The 20,605-nt window shown below is 38.6% G+C and overlaps 1 protein-coding gene across 4 annotated transcripts in view; it reads left to right on the top strand.

Moving 5' to 3' along the window:
• The window catches only part of specc1 (sperm antigen with calponin homology and coiled-coil domains 1), a 75,926-nt gene that overhangs the window by 9,395 nt on the left and 45,926 nt on the right, over nucleotides 1-20,605 (top strand). For 2 of the 4 annotated variants that reach the window (XM_084941727.1, XM_084941729.1), the window contains exons 2-3: nucleotides 5,934-6,115; nucleotides 6,244-6,379. In XM_084941727.1, coding sequence (XP_084797853.1) covers nucleotides 5,957-6,115; nucleotides 6,244-6,379 — 295 coding nt within the window. In that variant the 5' untranslated portion in view covers nucleotides 5,934-5,956. Of the gene's footprint in view, nucleotides 1-1,789; nucleotides 1,951-5,933; nucleotides 6,116-6,243; nucleotides 6,380-17,224; nucleotides 17,749-20,605 lie in introns of those variants that run through there. The other 2 variants (XM_084941728.1, XM_084941730.1) reach the window with 2 other exon arrangements.

The raw sequence follows: 20,605 nt of genomic DNA, 5'->3' as shown, positions 1-20,605 counted from the left end.
TCCTGATGTGCAAGGCAGCTGTTGTATGGCTGAAAAAATAGTCATCATAATTAGTCATAGGCCTCCTTATTTTCACCTTCACAGTTTATTTTCTTGTTTACTCCAAGTAAGCAGCACTGTCTTGGAAAATATTCTCAGTTGTAGATAAAAAGGAGAAGCTGATGACAAGGTATGTATGGGAAGAAGAAAAAGACAGTAAACAATCTTCCCACTTTACCACTGCAGGAACTTTCCCCTGGGAGCATGAAAGCTTTGTTTCCACTGTGGAAACTAATGTTTAAATTAAGTCCTGGGTATTTTTCTACTTCTAAAAAGTCCCTGCTTGGAGGCTAGGGCTTTCAAAAGTCCAGGAAATTTAGTGGAGGGGCCAGATCCTTGTCATTGCTTGAGACACTAGAAAAGTTAATTGTAGTTTGCATGAAACGCACCAAGTTGTCTACGAACATTTGCTATCTACTCTCTGAGCTGTAGGGAAACTTAAAGAAAGGCAATGCAAACTGGAAATGGAGAACATTTGCCTTTAAAGTAAAAGCAATCGCTCTTAGCAACTAAATTAAACTTGTCTACGACTTGCTGAATTTGGAATACATTGGGTTGCCTAATTACGTCTGTCCTTTGGGGATTCATTTTATTATAAAGTATTCTGCATTCCTGTGTAATTTGGAATAAAGAGAGATTGATTCATGACTCAGTGTATTGCAATGCTCAGTCTTACAGCAATCCATTAAGAATAGATGTTGATAGAAAACATGGTTACCATTGCCAATTAGAACCTTTACAGTCATCTGATGAATATTGAAGAAAAGAAGTTAACTCTGTTTGCAGCATCAAAATATAGGATTTAAAAAGACCGTCGTATGGTCATGGTTAGGTAGTTAGGTCCAATAATGACACAGGTCACCACTCATGGTGAATAATCATGGGAATAAAGTGGCGTTGTGACACTAGAAGGCTGTAATTTATGATGTAGTGAGTGACAATGGTAGTATCAGAATCCATGTCGTCGAAAGCATGTTTTTGTCAGATGTATATCAATCACACTTGGAATCTGAGTGTGAAACTGCGTGCCTTTTTAAAAAAAAAAAAAAAAAATGTTGAGCATCTAACTCAACTGTTACTACACTCTCTGAACCCCCCTTTTTAAAAGGCAGGTTTTGTGGTGGCATAAGGGTGTGGTCAGACCAAGTTCCTCAGTTTACCACTTGCCACAAACTGGAGCCTGTTCCAGCCCAGCCCAGAGTGCCGTACACTCTGCCCACACGCTCCACAGCCTTGGCATGCTGTACATTGTGGGATCCAAATTACATCAGTATGGGAGAGCATAAAATGCTGACCCCTCCACAAATCAGCCGCCCTCATATTTTGGTGTGTTTCTGAGACAAAGATTGGCTTTGTCAGTGTCAGTGGCCATTATGTATGTGTATAAAGCCTACAGATAACTTAGAAATAAACTGTGCACAACAGTGTCATAAATCTGTTTCCAGAATCTATTTCTAGTAGCATGTTTTAATTAAAAAAAAAAAAAAAAAAAACACAAAAAAAAAAAACTAATGTTCTCTTTCACAACATACAGTTTCAGGTTAAATAAATCTGAATGTTGTACATTTTCCAGCTGATCCCCGATTTTTTTTTTTTTTTTTTTTTTTTTTCCCCTTTCTTGCTGTCTGGAAAAACTGAGAGGAGAACAACTTGCCCATGGCTGAGACAGTTCCTTTCTTTGCTTTTGTATGAGAGAGTGAAAGAGGCAACAGCACACATAGCACAGCAGTTGGCAACTTGCAGTACTTCCTCATCCTGACTGCTGTATAGAGGTGAAAGCCATTGCTCCTGGCCCTGCATTTCCCCCCGCAGCCTCTTTAGAGCATAACAACAGAGAAAGATTTTGTTCATTTTTGCTGCAAGGAACTCAGGCACAAGGTAGACTATAGGACAGCGCCCAGCACCAAAAACGTAAGTGAACTGCTGTGTCTTTTGTTTTGTCAACAATCTGCCATTACTGTTTCATTACTCGCTTCTTTTAGAGCTTCCTATGATTTTACTTTGAATTTAATATAAGATTGGTGACTATAGAATAGTTTAAACCCAGTAAATTCACCACCATGATCTGTTGGAAGGGAAGTTTTAAAAATAGTGGCTAACAGAGGATGCCATATGTTATCCTTATTGTATATTATATTAAGATTTATTTAGCTCAAGCCTTTTTGCTAACCACAGAGCCAGACAGGAAAGAAGTCAAGAGGATGTGATGATTCAGAGTGACATTTAACCTAGTAAATTATTTTCTGTTTCTTATGTGTCCATTGCGGTTTGAAGCATTATATTTGATCATTTCTTGAATCATTCATGCTGCTGCTTCTGCTGGTCTGTGAAGCAGTCTTGTCAGTGCCCATGGTCTGGAGGTAAAGACATACATTAGCTTAACTCGGCAAAAAGAACTTTGTATCAGTGGCATCCAGTCACACCAGACTTTACTCTGTGCAACAGAGTCTTATCACAAGAAGGCAACAAGTTTTGCAGCCACTCCTTTGTAGGACCTGCAGTTTCAACCTATGTTTTCATTTTTTCATTAAGGTTTGCTTAAAATGAATAGACAGGATCTTCATTCTTATGCACTGAGAGTTATTGATGCAGTAGTTCATTTATATTCTACATGCACTAAATATTTGAAGTGGAGAGCAGTTTGCTTGTCCTGTACTTTTTCAGAGTCTGTATTTAGGGGCAGAGAATGAGCAAAGATCCATTAGCGTGGATTTTTCTCTGTGATTGGAGACTATTTGCAGTCATGGCAAACTGAGCAGGCAAAGTTACATATTTGTAAAATGAATTCCTTTCATTCGGGATTGTATTTAATAATGTAGCTAACAAAAGTAAGCTAGATTATTGAATTTTGTATGCAGTAGATTGATTAAGATTAAATTATTAGATTAAGTGAAATGGAAGCATGCAGGAAGTTAGTTGTCAAACCTCAAATTAAGATGTGTGGTTGAATTTGTTGACTTTTCATATAATTCAGCTTGGTCTGATTTCAGTGCTTCTCTTGATTTTGTAATGGTAGCACATTGTCCTCTTTCCTGAAGTTCTATCAGATCAGATGATGTGTATGTGATTGTTTTATCCAGGCCCAGACTGATGACTGCTGTCACTTGCTTTCCTCTTATCTCCTTCTAGCAGCACAGTCCAGAAGCAACTGTCAGAAATTTGGAGAAACTCCTCCTCCTCCTCCTCTCCGTCCCATATTCAGCCTTTATATCATCTTGCCAAGTTTGGAAGCAATATAATTAAGGCAGATGACAACCCATTACTTACTGCTGTGGTGACTGCAAATTATATTTGCCTTTCAAAAATGGCTGTTTTTTAGAGCAGATTCCATATTTAGTTTTTTACCAATCATGAAGAAGTCATAATGTCATCATCCAGCATATGTGTCTTATTAGACTCAGCAAGCTGCAGTGTAATAAAACCACTAAATGACTGTCATCTTTCTTGGCTAATGTGCTGTTTATAGGGAGATAGTTTTTAGTTAGTTCAAGTTTAAAGTTACTTCTGGCTGTCTCTCAAAGACTTTTAGTTTTCACAACTGGGTCGTTGTAAGATAAGTGGGACAGGGCTCTGGCCCCTGAGAATCCTGTCTCTGCAGAGGAAATATGGAAAGGTCATACTGTATATGCCGACTTCTGCAGTGGTCGAGGAAAGTGGAAACAAAATGTATCAGTGTTAAAGTTTAGACACTTATCCTTTCATATTTATTATCTTTTCAAAATGCTTGCCTAGAGCTTTTACTTCCCTTATAGTAACCCCCCCCCCCTCCCAAAAAAAACAAAACAGCAACACGATTATACATCCTGGATTGAAACATCCTCAAATGTATTTCACTTCCTCATTTAGCCTACAAAGTGTTCAGGGCAGGTTGAGAAACAGGCACAGCTTGTGCTCTGTAGAGAATGGTGCCATAGCTATGTAATCTGTGTCTGAGGGGAGGTGAGACAGCACGGCTGAAGTGTTAGACTACTAGGCTAGGCAGGAGCTAGTCATGGGATATTGCCTAGAGAGGCCCGAAGTATCATATGATGGGCCAGCAGGAAAACACATGCTCTGATACAGTCAATAAAGCAACTGAATATATTGTGCTGTTAACCAGTACCTAAGCACCTAAAAGTGTACTTACAGTGTGAAATTATCTTAAGTATGTGCCAACTACTCGTTACTGCAGCATCGTTTGTCCTGCTTTAAATTGCTACACATGCAGCAGTTCAGTCACTGCAGTACAAAATGTATAAATAGTTGAGACTGGAGGGGAAAAAAAGGTGGCCTTCCTGTTGGGAAGTCATGGTTGTACAGGCTTACAGTGACTAGAGAGTACTATTCTCATCAAGAGTCCTCTGCTTCTCAGAGAATCAAGTTACCACACAACCACGATCAATAAGTCAGCCAACCCTTTGGGAGCTACCGAACCTTTTTACCAGTATGCTCTGTCTTTGCACTCTGACCTCCATTTCCTTCAGCTGCTCAGATGAGCGCATTACCCACATCAAATGCAAACCTTTAACAGTCACCCTGACCACATCATATTATGTTATTGTGCTGCTTTTAAAGGGAGCCTGTTGTGTGTGTCTTTTCCAGCTTCATATTTTTATCCCAGGACTTTACTCAAGTAGCTTTGCATGAGTTTATTAACTTGTACCGAGCCTTGGTGCAGTTGATAATTTCATGGTTTTGAGTAGCTATGTGTCTTCTGAGATTGTATAAGAGTTATTCCCTCTTTTTGATAATGTAATGATCCAAGAGTGGAAAACAAAAAGTGTCTTAGACATGATGCTTAGAGATGTCTGATGCCTGCAGTTTGTTTGTTTGTTTGTTGGCTCACAGGTATTTCGTGTGTATGGTGATTTCATTACTTCAAACACTGGCCATGTTTATCATGAACATCCAAAATCAGTACACCGTATCTCAGTATATCCTGTATATGACAGAAAATAAGAAAAAGGCCTACTTTTACCATATTCCTTATACAGCCACTTCTGCCATTTTCACACTGCATATGTAACTTCTACTGGTGTGGAGATGAAGTGGAGTCTTGGTCAGTGCTGCTGGTATGAACAAATCAGATAAGAGACTGTGTTCTTTCTCCTCCCTCCTACAGGAAGTGGCTCAATAGTGTTTCTGCTAAAATAACTTAAGCTCGCTGCAGAGGCACCTCCTGGCTAGTATTTTTTGGAACAGTAATAAATACCACATGTCAGTGCTAATCCATTATAGTCATCTTATAACCTGAGGAAAATGTGCTGCCTATTTTTCAGGGTTTCCTTTTATATGTACTGGAGGGAAACATTATCCAGGGTCTTTCCTGGCTCACAATGAGGGGGGGCATCAGTAGGCATGATCTATCCACATACAGTAAAGCCAGTGAGTATGTGTTAGCGTATTTAGCAGAACTCTACGAATATTCTTTTAAAGTTTAGTGTTTGATAAACATAATTGTAAATTAAGATCAGTTAAATAAAGCATAATAAAGAAACAAACGGAGGAAAGATGGAAACATGAACATGAAAAATAAAGACGAACACAGTATGATGATAACAAAAATATATGAACTATATAAATAAAAATAATAATCACAATAACAATGACTTTAAAGATTTCTACAAGCCTAAGCGGCTTCAGGCGGTGTCATATCATGCTCTCAGAGTTGTTTGTTGTTCAGTTGCTTTTTCTATTAAAGGGCAAGTGTTCATATTTCACTGCTGCCTCTGGGAGATGGAGTAGAGCTCAGCGGTTAAAACAAAGCAGCCTTGACCAAGTCTGCCCTGACCATCTGTTGGGAAAATCTGCCCACCTACTGCAGATCCTACATACTTACACTAATGCTATTATCTATTATTCATTATCGTTTTACCATAATGAATAACTTCCACTTTTGTCTGGACTTTTTTCAGGTGTAGTCCGCTGACACCTAGCCATGATGAAAGCGGGCGCCACCAAAGTGGGGCTGCCCAAGCCTGGACTCCAGGAACGAGTAAGGCAGGCCCCCTCAACGTCCTCTGCCTCCACCACCTCCTCAGCCATGAAGACCTCCAGATCCTCCAACACGTTGGCCTCAGATCAGCGCCTTAGCAAGGTAAGTCACAGGTGCAGTGATACACAGATTAACCTTGCTAATGTTGGTTTAAATAAAAGCATGTCAAAACATTAAGAAGAACTTTATTAGACTTGCATGACTTTTACTAAGCGCAGATGTGTTTTTAGCTGAAAAGAGCCAGCAGTGATGATGCCTTGACAAAGCCTCCACCAGGCGCTACTGCCTCCGGTTCCCGGATGAAGAAGACTGTGACTACAGGAGCCATTTCAGATCTCGCTGAGGCCCGCCCTCGCAGCTTGTCAGGTGGGACACTTTCAACAACTAGTTTTAGAAACTTTCCTTAGGAGAAAAAAAGACCCAGTATAAAATATGAAAGAAAAAGGATGCATGTCTTCATAAATTATTATAATTAAGAGTACATATTAATTAAATATGCACTCTATAAATAAGAGTACATATTTTGTGTCAGAGTTGAAGAGCTAACTATTTGCAGCCACTAGAGGGCCACATTTCATCACTAAAGTTGTCTGTTATGGGTTCCCAGTTACTGGTGGGAACTGGCAGCTTCACAGATGCTTCTTTTTATTTCTTACCCTTTTTATTCATTTATTTTCTGTATCTATATTTTTTTCACAATTTGTTGGGACTAGTGAGGTGCAGGTGGCTAAGTACTGAGACTCTCAAGCTTTTGGTCCAAAAATTAGATACTGGACAGATTCATGACCTGTGTCTTCTCACATCTGCTCAGCAAATTGAACAGCAGGATATGTTTTGGATGAAATTGGGTGTGAGGAGAGGTCAAGGTTGAGTGATGGGGGGATACTAATATAACTATGTGGATTGATAATACCAAATCTGAAGTGGGACTGGAATAAACAGTATATTTAGCTGTTTATATGTTAATGTCCTTGTATTTATTTTTAATCTCTTTGGGCAAATGATAAAAAATAGTGAAACTTCAACTTTAAAAATGCAAAAGTGTAATTAACATTAACATGGTGTTTGTTAGTTGTGGAGTTTTGTGTTTGTTTGTTTTTCTGTTTGTTTGCATTTTCATTAGCAAAAGATGACTTAAGTTCCTTGAGCTAATATCCACTGTTCTTGTGGCAGACCTCATTTCCCCAAATCTGAAGACCAGAGTCAGAGGAGAGCTGATACAACCAGCAGATTGACAGAAACTGTAAATCCAAGAAGCAATTACCATAATGAATGCATGACATTTCCTATGAAATGTCTTCATTTTTCACAGTTAGAGTGAGGATTAAGATCTCTTTGTTGTTCACAAAATTTCATTTATTTATCTGTTTTTAATTAATAAGTATCCAAATTTTTTTATGGATCAAAGCAAACATTTCTACAGTTGGCAAAATTATGTTAGATTACATCAAGTGTCATTTAGCTTTCTGTCTACGGCTATCACATGTTTAGACGCACTTGGACAAAGGCTATTATAGTTAACAAAATGAAACTAAAAACTAAGACTGTAAACTGTGATGTGAAAAACATTTTAGTAAAAAAATAGATGTTTGAGAAAAATTTAAACTAACTGAAACAATTTGTGAAATTTGAAAACAAACATACATTACAAAAAAGAATAAACAGAGCAATTCCAATTGGGCCTTTGCACATTTTGTGCGCTGGCCCTCGGTAGAGAAAATATATCCTTAGTTTAAGTTTTTGTTAGTCTGGTAAAAACAAAATTTATTACATCTTGCCTGATGAGACATTGGTGGATATGCTTCTTAAGATTTTGGATGTCTACAAAACTGTGGGTTACTGCATACAATAATTAAAAAGACTAAAACTGACACTGAAACTAATAAAAGCTAAAATAAAATTAAACATTTTCAAACAATAAAAACTAAACTGAAACAAGAAAATCCACTCTGTAAACTAACTGAAACTGAACTGAAAAAGGAAAAGTCAAAATGAAATAAAAATACAAACTAATTAGAAAATACAAAACTATAATAAGTCTGTTTGAGACAAATACTCAGTCAGACGTGTTGCTAGGATGTACTATTTTAGTTCTTTTCAATTATTTTTCCAGCTACAAACCGGATTCCAAAAAAGTTGGGACACTAAACAAATTGTGAATAAAAACTGAATGCAACAATGTGGAGATGGCAAATGTCAATATTTTATTCAGAATAGAACATAAATCACAGAACAAAAGTTGAAACTGAGAAAATTTATCATTTTAAGGGAAAAATATGGTGATTCAAAATATCATGGTGTCAACAAATCCCAAAAAAGTTGGGACAAGGCCATTTTCACCACTGTGTGGCATCTCCCCTTCTTCTTACAACACTCAACAGACGTCTGGGGACCGAGGAGACCAGTTTCTCAAGTTTAGAAATAGGAATGCTCTCCCATTCTTGTCTAATACAGGCCTCTAACTGTTCAATCGTCTTGGGCCTTCTTTGTCACACCTTCCTCTTTATGATGCACCAAATGTTCTCTATAGGTGAAAGATCTGGACTGCAGACTGGCCATTTCAGTACCCGGATCCTTCTCCTACGCAGCCATGATGTTGTGATTGATGCAGAATGTGGCCTCTCATTATCTTGTTGAAAAATGCAGGGTCTTCCCTGAAAGAGATGACGTCTGGATGGGAGCATATGTTGTTCCAGAACCTGAATATATTTTTCTGCATTGATGGTGCCTTTCCAGACATACAAGCTGCCCATGCCACACGCACTCATGCAACCCCATACCATCAGAGATGCAGGCTTCTGAACTGAGCGTTGATAACAACTTGGGTTGTCCTTGTCTTCTTTGGTCCGGATGACATGGCGTCCCACATTTCCAAAAAAAACTTCGAATCGTGACTCGTCTGACCACAGAGCAGTCTTCCATTTTGCCACACTCCATTTTAAATGATCCCTGGCCCAGTGAAAACACCTGAGCTTGTGGATCTTGCTTAGAAATGGCTTCTTCTTTGCACTGTAGAGTTTCAGCTGGCAACGGCGGATGGCACGGTGGATTGTGTTCACTGACAATAGTTTCTGGAAGTATTCCTGAGCCCATTCTGTGATTTCCTTTACAGTAGCATTCCTGTTTGTGGTGCAGTGTCATTTAAGGGCCCGGAGATCACGGGCATCCAGTATGGGTTTACGCCCTTGACCCTTACGCACAGAGATTGTTCCAGATTCTCTGAATCTTCGGATGATGTTATGCACAGTTGATGATGATAACTGCAAAGTCTTTGCAATTTTTCACTGGGTAACACCTTTCTGATATTGCTCCACTATCTTTCTGCGCAACATTGTGGGAATTGGTGATCCTCTACCCATCTTGGCTTCTGAGAGACACTGCCACTCTGAGAAGCTCTTTTTATACCCAATCATGTTGCCAATTAACCTAATTAGTGTTAATTGGTCTTCCAGCTCTTCGCTATGCTCAAATTTACTTTTTCTAGCCTCTTATTGCTACTTGTCCCAACTTTTTTGGGATTTGTTGACACCGTGTAATTTTGAATCAACATATTTTTCCTTTGAAATGATACATTTTCTCGGATTAAACTTTTGATCTGTCATCTACGTTCTATTCTGAATAAAATATTGACATTTGCCATCTCCACATCATTGCATTCAGTTTTTATTCACAATTTGTTTAGTGTCCCAACTTTTATGCAATCCGGTTTGTACAACAACACTGCTTTTAATAAATATGGTGTGCAAACAAGAGCATAATTGTAAGAGCTGCTGAGAAGTGTTAGGGGTTCGTGAGACATTTCACTACATAAAATTTAGATTTTATTGATAAGTATTTGGATGAAATAGAGAGGAAAAATTAAAAATTTGTGATTTAAATTTTGGCTATTCAATAACAGAATGCACAGGGTCATGCAGCAGTAGCTATATAATGAACATTTGAATGTTTGAAATAGGACATTCTGCCCAGACTGAAAGATGTCTAGGTTGAATGTTAGGTTTAGTTTTAGCGCTAAGATGGTGTTGACTAAATGATCAATGCTAATTGGGGAGCATATGGTGGCTCAGTGTAGTACTTTTTACCTTTAGTAAATTCAAATGCAAGTAACTTGAATGAAAAGTATCTTGTTATCCATGACCTTGTGTGGTGATATTAAACTTTGCATTGGCTATTAAACAGAACAGCTACATGATGGCAAAATGCATATTACATGTAGAACAAATATGATGGGTGATAATGACAGGGATTTGTTTACAGTAATTAATGTTGTGCATACCCTTAGTGTGGGAGAAAGCTGTGTTTGTTTATGGCAGCCCATCCACACAGTGTGTGGATGCTGTGCTCTGGTGAATTTTTTCTTCAAAGGGCTCTTGTGCAGAAGCGCAGATAATTGAATTCTATTTGACAAAAGACTCCAGAGGAGCTCAGAAACCACAGCCAAGTGAGGCTCTCAGTTCTTTCATACACAATTAGACCATGATCAGCTTTCACCGGATTGAGCTCTAATTAACCAAAGTTTGCTTTTTCAAAGCATTTTCACACCCAAGGACAAGAACAGATGCCCAATTTATGCTATTCATGATAAATTCATTACAAACTTGCTTTGACCTAGTTTTGCTTGGAAATTTCTAGTATCCAATTCCATTTGAATACAGAGATATACCGTAGAGGAAAACCTCTTTAAAATATGGTTGTGATGCTGTCATATTCAAATGAGAACCAAGGAAAAAAAGAATGTTCCCATTGAACTTTTTTGTGATTTCCTGCCTCTTTGGAGCTAAAGGAGGCCACCCAAAAAACAGATGAGATATCAGTGGAAAGCCCAGGATGTCCTCTATTTAGTAAACCAGGACTTGGTAGGGTAGTTCGAATAAGTCAAAAGATATAGAGCAAAAACAAGTGTCCATTACAAAGGACATAAATGAATAGGCTGGTTGTCAGGAGGGTAAGACTGTGTTTTATATCAGCGAAAATATAATCTTTTTGTGTAACACAAGATTACTTTGAGATTGTTTTTCAGCCAAGTTGCTGATCTTAACTGGTGTCTAGTTCATGTGCAGAAATGAAAACATCTGAAAGATTTTATCATCTTCATTTTTTTTATGTGCCCAAATCCCCAAATATGTTCGTCTCTTCAAATAGATTTCATCAAAATATGAACTCTGCTTTCACTGAGTTGAGATTAACTTCTTAAAAGAACCCCAGGCTAACAGGCATATTCTGACCTTGTGTGTAGTTGTAGGACAAACGTGACAAGAGTGGATGTTTTTGCTGTATGATTCCCTTCAGGCCATCTGTGTTGTTCTGCACCTGCAGTGAGGCGGAGCACGTCAAGACATATGAAGATACACAAGTGGATGTGTCAAACATGTCAAAAAAGCAAAGCCATTGAGCATGCTGAGAATGAAATGTGACACATGAAATAGCAGCGATGGTCAGCCCTGAATACAGCTTTCGGCAATTATCATTTAGCTTGCTGCTTTCAATACTAAATCAGAATTCCAAAATAGTCTCACAGTGGGGAATGACAGGCTTTGAATATAGATTGGGGTGATGCTTTGTGGCCTTTCAAACCGTTTGTGATGTAATGCTCAGAAATTTCTTGGATGTTTGCATTTATTGATGTGGAAGGAGAGTAAATATCTGCTTGAAGAAGATTTACCTTTTTGAGTGTGCAGAGAAGTGAAATATTCAACATTTGCATTGTGACATTTTGGGATAAAAATGTTGACTTTGATGCTGTAATGTGTCATCAGGCTTGCCTTAGTGATACCGTCAGCTTTCATGTGGGTTATAAGCACATGAGCTGCTCCCTAGCAAATAAGTGACATTACGTACTGACATGACGCCATCAAGCTATCAAGGCTTACTGGGCTCTAAGGCACATTGCAGCAGAACTGTCATCACATGCGTCAAACAGTAAATTGAGTCTTTTCTCACCTATATTTTGTGCCTGTGGTTTCAGGCAGGTTTCAGTTTCCCTTTTTTTTTTTTTTTAAAAAAAAAGGAAGGAAAACACGCACGTGGATTTTGGAAACGATTAAGCAGTGCACAGTCGTTTGTCCCATATGGTAACCTCATATTTTTTTTGCAAAAGTCAGTAAAGAATATTATTGTTGAATAAGAACTAATGCATAATTTATTATTTTTGGAGATTCATGAGAAGTGGGTCAGATGTGATATCGTGCACACTTTTGGAAGATAAACAACATAATTCTTGCGCTAATTAGGGAGCAAATTCACCTTCATGCAACAGTCTACAGTCTTTTTTAGAAACTGATCTGTGATATTTCTTTCCATAGAACTGAATAGATTTAAACTGTTTTATTATAATCTTTGAAAAAAATATCATCTCTGTGTAGTTATTATCTGCTTAGTTATTGGGTTTGTAATGCAAATTATGCATCACTCTGGAGCTGCTTGAAACACTGCATTACTTCATAAGATTAGAGAGAATGGAGTCATACTGAGTAGGGAAGATGTAATGGGGAAAAATATGGAGACATGGGGCAGAGACACACTCACAGTAGTCTCTTAAAAAAAGCTCCTCTGACTGCCAGTCTTATCCCACCTTTGTCTGTCCCATGCAGGCTGTGGCCCACCCTCACAGCATGTCATAGTAATGAATCAAAACTGTTATTTTTGCTAATGGAGTCTATCCCCTTATCCCCTCTGGCACTTTACCAACTGTGCCATGCTGTTAGACAACGGGTTAAAACCCAGCCTCATCCTGATGACTTATTTAAAACTCCTAATCAATAATTCAGTAAAGCTTTCACTCAGAGGAGTCCCTGTGGAGTGAGCAAGAACAGGGGAGATGAAGCTGCCCTGCTCTATAAATAACAAGCATGTTCGGGACTGAAAATGCATAACTTTATAAATGGGAGCATCTAAGGATCACAGCTTTCTTTCACATCTGTGCAGCCGATGTGTTCACTCTGGTCACTGATGTGATCAGAGTTCTTGTTTAGTTAGGGTTTTGTTTTTGTTTTTTTTAAATATCCGATTATCGTAATCTAATATTTATTATGATATTTCGTAATATTAATATCATTATTAGACAAAATTCACATTGCTTTACTCCTGGATTTATCCACCTTAATTGATCCTTTATTGATCACATGTTTTCATGTCACGTGATGTTTAGTGGTTATACCAGTGAGAGAGAGTGAGCAACACTGACTTTATAAGTAGCAATGGCTGTCATAAGATGTTATCTCTTATTAATATAATAATGTAATATAGATTTGTTGTATAAATAGGTTTGAGATGTACTGTAGCTGTAGTCATAGTACATGCATATATGATGCTTTCTTATACATTTTTATCTAATATATCTAATTGTCATCATGTGTTACACCTGCGATAATGTGCCAGCCAATATCATAGGAGATTTCTTATATAAATTGATTTGAGCTGAATTGTATTGTAAAAGTGCAAGACTTTGTCATCATATCATATTATTGCCGTATTTGATCTCATATCGGATTGTATCTCATTCTTGCTCTCTTTGTGTAGATTTTGTAGGCTGTGTCGCTTTTTACATCAAGGTTGACGACTCCAACCAACATGAGTTTTTGAGAGCAGGACATTTTTAAGTACAGACACCTTAATGTGTTTTGTGTTTCTTCTGCAATTCTCCTAATGACATGTCAGTGCAGTGCTTTCCCAGTGTAACTCAGGAGACTATACTGACAAGCTTTCTCATAGAGGGAGGGTATTTTTATAGGTGGGCTATGCAAAGGTTATTGGTGTGATGATGAGCACTAGTCGAGGAATACTCTTTAGGTGGAGGCAGATGATTTACAAGAGACAAGTTTTCATTATTAGTGTGAATACTATAGTTATTCATTAACATCCAGTGTCTTCTTTGTGAACTTGCCTGTCATACAGTGATGGAGTTGAGGTTGGCTGGCTAAACCTGATAGAGTTTGACTTTGTTTTCTATTAATGGGTTTATAGCTTGTGTCAGTTTTCTAATAGTGCCTGAATTCACTGTCTGAAGAAAAAGAAGATGTCAGATAATGGTTAAGGGTCAATGATCTGCAGAGCCAGGAGACAGAGGTGTGCTTCAGGTACTATGGACCCCATACTGTCTGTAAATTTTACTATGCACAACCCAGACACCACACTCAGCCATAGCACATGGTCCCAGCAGGGCCCTGTCTGCTTGCGTCAGGCAGGAGGAAAACTGGTATGGTCCTAGAGCTCCTCATACAGTATCTGTCAGATAAATTAATCAAACGTGTTACAGTCCACTGAGACACCACATTCAGCATAAGCAGTCAGCCATAGCAAACAGACACACAATGAAAAGCCGTGAGACATACAGTGCAGTGAAAAAGTATTTGCACTCTTCCTGATTCCTTAGTGGGTTTTTTATTTTTATATTTGTCACACTTACATGTTTCGGATCATCAAACCGTAATTAATAATACACAAAGATAACCTGAAATACAAAAGGCAAGATATGATATGAATATGGCAATAATATGATATGATGACACAGTTTTGCACCTTTACAATATAATTCAGTGTTTACATGGCTCAAATCAATTTATTTATATAAGAAATCTCCTATGATGATTTCATTCAATAAAGGAAAAAGCTATCTAAATCTGCCTGCCCCTATGTGAAAAAGTAATTGGCCCCTATACCTAAAAACTGGTTGTGCTACTCTTATCAGCAAGACCTGCAAATCAAGTATTTGTGATAACTTCCAGTGAGTCATTCATGTCAATGTGGAGGAATTTTGTTCCACCCTTCTTGTTGTGCAGGGGTTTTTTGGTTTTGTTTTTTTTTTTTTTAACATGAATGCCCTGTGCAAACTCATGCAGAAGCAACATTTGACCAAGTCGTTCCAAAAATCGTAATTTTCCGGGGGGTTAGCCATGCAGAGGTGGACGTGCTGATGTGTTTCAGATTGTCCTGCCACATAACCCAAGTTTCAGGGCACAAACTGATGACTGGACACTCTCCATCAGGGTTATAGAGAGAATTATAACCCTGCAATTATAATTATATACAGAATTATAGATTCCATCTATTATAACAAGTCATCCATGTCCTGAAGCAGTGAGGCATCCCCAGACCATCACACTACCACCACCATGTTTGACTGTTGGTATGATGTTCTTTTTATAATATTTAGTGTTAGTTTTACATGAATTGCTGTTTTTTCAAGGCAATATGTATGACATGTGCCCTTGATGTAATTTTGGTAGTGCAGTCACTCCAAGGAAAGTTCATCACTGTTCCACGGTTTCTCCATTTGTGGATGGATGTAGATGGATCTCACTGTGGTTCACTTCATTTCCATATTGATACATGTCAGTGACTTTCTTTTGCTTTTCTTTAGTTTGTAGCAAGATGTGTTGCTTTTTGAGATCTTTTACCCTGCTTCACTTTGTCAGACAGGTTCTATTTAGGGGATTCTTTGATTAAATGAGTTTTCAGTAATCAGGTGTGAATTTAACTTTTATAAATAAAAGTGTGTTTATTTATAATTAATTTGTGATTCAAGAAATGCAGTAAATACTTTTTTCACACAGGACTGGGTAGCTTTGAATAGTTTTTGTCCCCTAATAAATGAAATTATTATCCAAAAATCAAATTTGGTATTTACACAGGTTAACCTTGTCTAATATCTGAACATGATCTGATGATGATCTGTGTGAGAAATATGCATAAAACATAAGACATGAGGCTGATACTTTTTCACAGGACTGTATATGCTTACCGTATCTACAGAGAGCATAAAAAAAGTAGCATTACTGTTTATCTCTTCCTTTTGTCTCCCATAATGATCATAAAACAGTATGATTGTGTTCTCTATTTATTTTGCATACAGTGGAAAAGAAGCTTACGTTAAGCAGTTATAGCTTTGCTCTTGTATCTGAGATCAACTCAGGCTAAATGCATTTTGCGCTTTTTAGGTTTGCTGGCCAGAGTTTTGGCTCAAAGTTTGAAATTCCTCTGTGTAGAAGCCCGTGACCCCAGCGAGTCACCGAAAGACACTAGACAAAGAGCAGTGGTCTTGCCAAATTTTGAAAGGGGTCTCTTGGACCCGCAGAGATGAACATCCTGCAGTGAGGAGAACATTCTTAGTTGGATTAGAGGCATGTTTGTTTACCAAGGTGGATGTGCTGCTCCAAGAGGAGGAGAGAAGAAAATATTAGGAAAGGAAGAGGAAGCTGTATAAGCAGTTTATGCAACAATCATATGATATGAAAAGACCCGTACAGTGTTGTATCAAAGGGCTGAATATTCAGGCTGACGTGGGCAGAATCGTCTAGCAAACTAGATCTTCCTTGCAGCTACTAGAGAATTTTTAAATGGCTTCTCTGTTAATAATATTTTCTAATTCAAAACTATATTCAACTAAAAATGCACAACTATAAATGACCTTTGCATTATTATCCTGCTTATCAGTACATTTCTACAGTTCTTTTGAGCAAAAAGAAAATAATCCAGCAGCTCTCAGCTTATGCAACAGAGACTCTCATACTCCTAAAAATATCAGTGCTTATCTGTGTCACGTGTAGCTTAAAAAAAAATATATAGTGCAGCAAAAATGAATGTTAATTTTGAAGAAATACATCCATGTGCATTTGATGTTTTGGGGTCTCAGAGTCAGACCTTACATATTAGAGTACAGGCTATTTTGACACATAGGTATATTCTAATCTATTCAACATTTAGGAGCCTAAAGAAGAGGCTGCTATAGTTGATCATACTTTATTCTCCTTTACAGTTTTGTACTTATATTGTGAATGAGAGAAGACAGAACAAACACCAAAGCTAGACCATCACCCCCTCCCAGCTTTTTACACATGTAGGTGAACCCACATACATGCACATGCTATTGTTCCCTGCTGGGTGCACTGTAGGGAAAATGCTAGTGAAAGCTTGTGGTGGCCCCTGACACACACTCCTCACACCCGCATCTCCTTTTCCCATTTTTGAAGACTTTTCTCTTCTTTATATTTTTATAAATCTGTATGTGGGAGCAGGCATGGAAGAAAGTTTGAAAAGAAAAGACAAGCTGCCACCATCTGCCAAAAATTACAAATGTTGCCTTTCCTTTGCTCCTGCTTCTCTTTCCTTCCTACTTCCCTCCACCCTCTTCTTTGGCTCATACTTGTCCTTTTTTGTTCCACTGAGGGACAGATCATCTCTCCATTGTTCAGCTGGTACTAGTGAGAGTAAACTGACTGGCAGCAGAGAGAGGAGGTGTGTTAAAGTGTGTGTTTCTGCGGGGGTTTTTGTGTCTGGCTGAGGAAGCCACGCCTCCTCTGAGCTGATTCCAGTCATCAGTGCTATAATGAGGTGCACACGACGCTCCCTGCCTGCCTGCCCGCCTGCCAGTGTGACAAACTGTCACCATCCTGGAGGACAAACTCACACGCTTTCACGTACACTCACTCATTGATGGGACAGCAGCCCGTCTCCTCACACATGCTCATGCAGACACACACACTCGTATAGTCCTGGCAAAGAGAGGAGAAAAGAAGGAAGAATAAGAAGGATTTTACATCTCTTATTGCGTCCTCTCTATGTGGTGCTGATTTTGGGTGCTGAACAGAAGAAACAAGCCCACCACTCGTGCGCGCGCACACACCTCTACCCCCGCAGCCACGGACTCTTGGATTAGTCTGCCCTGGTGTGGAGTGTGGGAGCGGCGGAGCGGACCAACATGGGGAACCAAGCAGGGAGGCAGGAGGAAACGGAGTCAGGTCTGCTTCTTGTATCGTGGTTTGCCTCAGCATCACATCTTTGTGTTTCGTTTGTCTTCTCAGTTAAAAAAAAAAAACAAACCAAGAAAGATGGACATTTTCTAAATACTATTTGCAATATGTAAGTACATTTAACAGCGCTGGCTGAATGTGGCCTGGAGCTACAGAAGCTGTTTAAGCGTGTTACAAGTTTGTTGCTGCTTTCTTCTTCTACGTTATGTCTGTGTGGTTTTGGATCTGGTGTGTTTCTGCATTTAGTCAGACAGCACAGATCTGTATTTGTATATATGCGAAGGGCAAGTACCGAGTTAGGTTTGCCTGACAGTAAGCACGAGGGAACCTGCCAGAGGAGATCATTACGCTCACATCCCCGAGTTCATTGTGCCACTGTAAGATTCCCATTTCAGTCCCTCTGAACTGCTCTCAGCAGCACTTTGTGCTGATCTTCAGACAACCAGGACATTTCACATCTTAAGCTTTCAACATTTCTGTAACAAAATTAGCATAGCATCTTATGTGCAGAGCCTCTTAATATAAAATATTAAACAAAGACATTAATCACATCTTTATTCGCTTATGTGATTATATTTGCAAGTTTAGACATGGCTCTGCAAAGACCCAAGTCATTGACACACACTCTCACACACACACACACACACACACACACATACAGTATTTTATCAGTCGTGGGCGTAAGCTGCATCATTTCATAGCAGTGGCATGTGTTGTTGGATGATAAAGCACAGAAGGCTCAGATTGGAAGGCAGTGGTTGCAGGCTGCAGCTTGCTTGACAAGATTAGTCTTTCCAGTGTACATACCGCATGGAGCACACAGTTAATGCATTATACACAAAAGATTGCTGATACTGAATTTAAAAGCAGAACTAAGAAAGTTGATGTTACCTTTGATCTCACAAAATTTTACCTGTTTACTAAGCAACATGTGGGTGCAAAGTACAGTTTTACAGGTAGTGTAGAAGTATGCGTGGTGGAAATGAATTAGAGTGAACTGGTAATATGGAGTAATAATCAATTATTCTTTTAGTTAAGAGAAGTGCTTAAACGATGCAGTTACTAAATGCAGTATGTACTCGATGATGATTGGTCCAGCGTCCCACATGAACCTACATTATGAAATTAAACATTCCTTCAGCTATATTAGCTATTGAAGGGCCTATTTTTATTAACTACCCACACTGAGCTATTATAACAAATAAAAATTGATCATCAAATGGCTTGAAATATTTTTATTATGCCTTTTCTTGACATCAAGATATGCCAAGAGGTATAAGGCAAATGATGCACAGAAAAAAAAGATACTTAGGCCTTAATAAAGTCACCAGTCACCATCTGCTAAACAACAATATGTTGATGGACAAAAACAGTGAAGTTTGTAATTCCTCCATTAGCTTTCTGATACACCCTGACAGTTAGGCCAGATGAGGTTTGTCAGACTGGGATTTAAAAAGAGAATAACCGCTCTGGTGCCTGAAGAATGGAAAGAAATGTGGGAACAGGAGGAACTTGTTCTGATTTGATTGATGGTGTTATCTCTCAAGTGGAAGTCTAAGGAGTGAGCTGTCTGCTGCAGTGATAAGCGGGTCGTTATCACGAGCAAACCACACTGATGGCTACTACTGCAACAAGGCTTCCTCTCTCCTGACGAAGAGAGCAGCCAAACCTGTGGTCAGCGAGCTGTCGGCTGTTGATGAATCATCTGTGAAATATGGTCCAATAACAGTCGGTCTATTTTCGGGCCTACAACTCAATAAATTATACATGTTTGGAGCTCAGGAATTGTTTAAAAAAAGGTTAAAACATGTTTGTGTAATGAGGTCAAATAGATTGTTGTGATTTTCATATGGTCAAAAATGGGAATTTCACACATTTATGGTCTCTGCAGAATTTTGATTGGAATGCTTGGAGGTAGCTGTAATGTGTGAGGACATGGCCAAAAATGTAGAGGAGCCTAATATTTATGTGGCAGTTGGCATGTTGTCATTACAATAACATTGTTCTTTCTGTCCACACTCAGTGTATTAGTGGTACAGCAACATCAGGGCTCTTATGTTTAATTTGGAATGACTTAAAACACCAATCAAAATGTCGTTACCTTTAGCTGTCTACAGTGTATGTGTGGATAAATAGACTTGTTTCAGTATTGAAAATTTCTTTTCTTGTTTTCACACATTTTTTTTGTATGTTTGTGTATGAGTCTTTGTGAGCTGACACAGAAGATGTATTTTCGTATATTTAAGTTGAAGAACGCTCCATGGACTCAAATTTTTAGGATTCACACAGCTTTACTCTGTTTCATTTCAGACTTTCGCTCCAAGTCAAAGAATGTGGAAGGGCACGGAATAACGTGCCATGTGAATGGCATATCAGAGTAAATTGACGCAGAGCAGGGATTTACGATGAGGAAGCACATTTGTCCAACTTCTGATAGTCAGGACACCGTGAGGAAGTTACACCAGTCACATTTTCCGTGGCAGCTGGCAATTGGTACAGTAAATACACCGTCCATACTGTAGTGCTTTGTGTTTGCAATGGGACGTGTGTGCTGTCTAAATGTCCTGTTTGTGTAACAGAGGCTGTAGCCTGGACATCAAAGTTGATACTTTTTTGTTGTTGTTCTTTTTGCCTTCATCCCTGAGCTTATAAAACTCTGAAATTCATGATAGAGCAACTAACAATACATATATGACACGGACACCATTACAAGAATGCTGGATCTGACATGCAAGCCACTAAGCCTGTGATTGTGTGTTCAATGCATACCAAATCAAACCTGACTTGATGTGGTTTGTATATCTGTCAGCAGCTGGCTGTGGTTCATCCTCAGTCTGGGAATGAT

The sequence above is a fragment of the Perissodus microlepis genome, chromosome 10, assembly GCF_051167445.1.
Source record: "Perissodus microlepis isolate ML-2025 ecotype Zambia chromosome 10, ASM5116744v1, whole genome shotgun sequence".
Classification (NCBI taxonomy): Eukaryota; Metazoa; Chordata; class Actinopteri; order Cichliformes; family Cichlidae; genus Perissodus; species Perissodus microlepis.
Note: the sequence above shows the minus strand (reverse complement) of the source record. Positions and strands in the feature narration are given on the sequence as shown.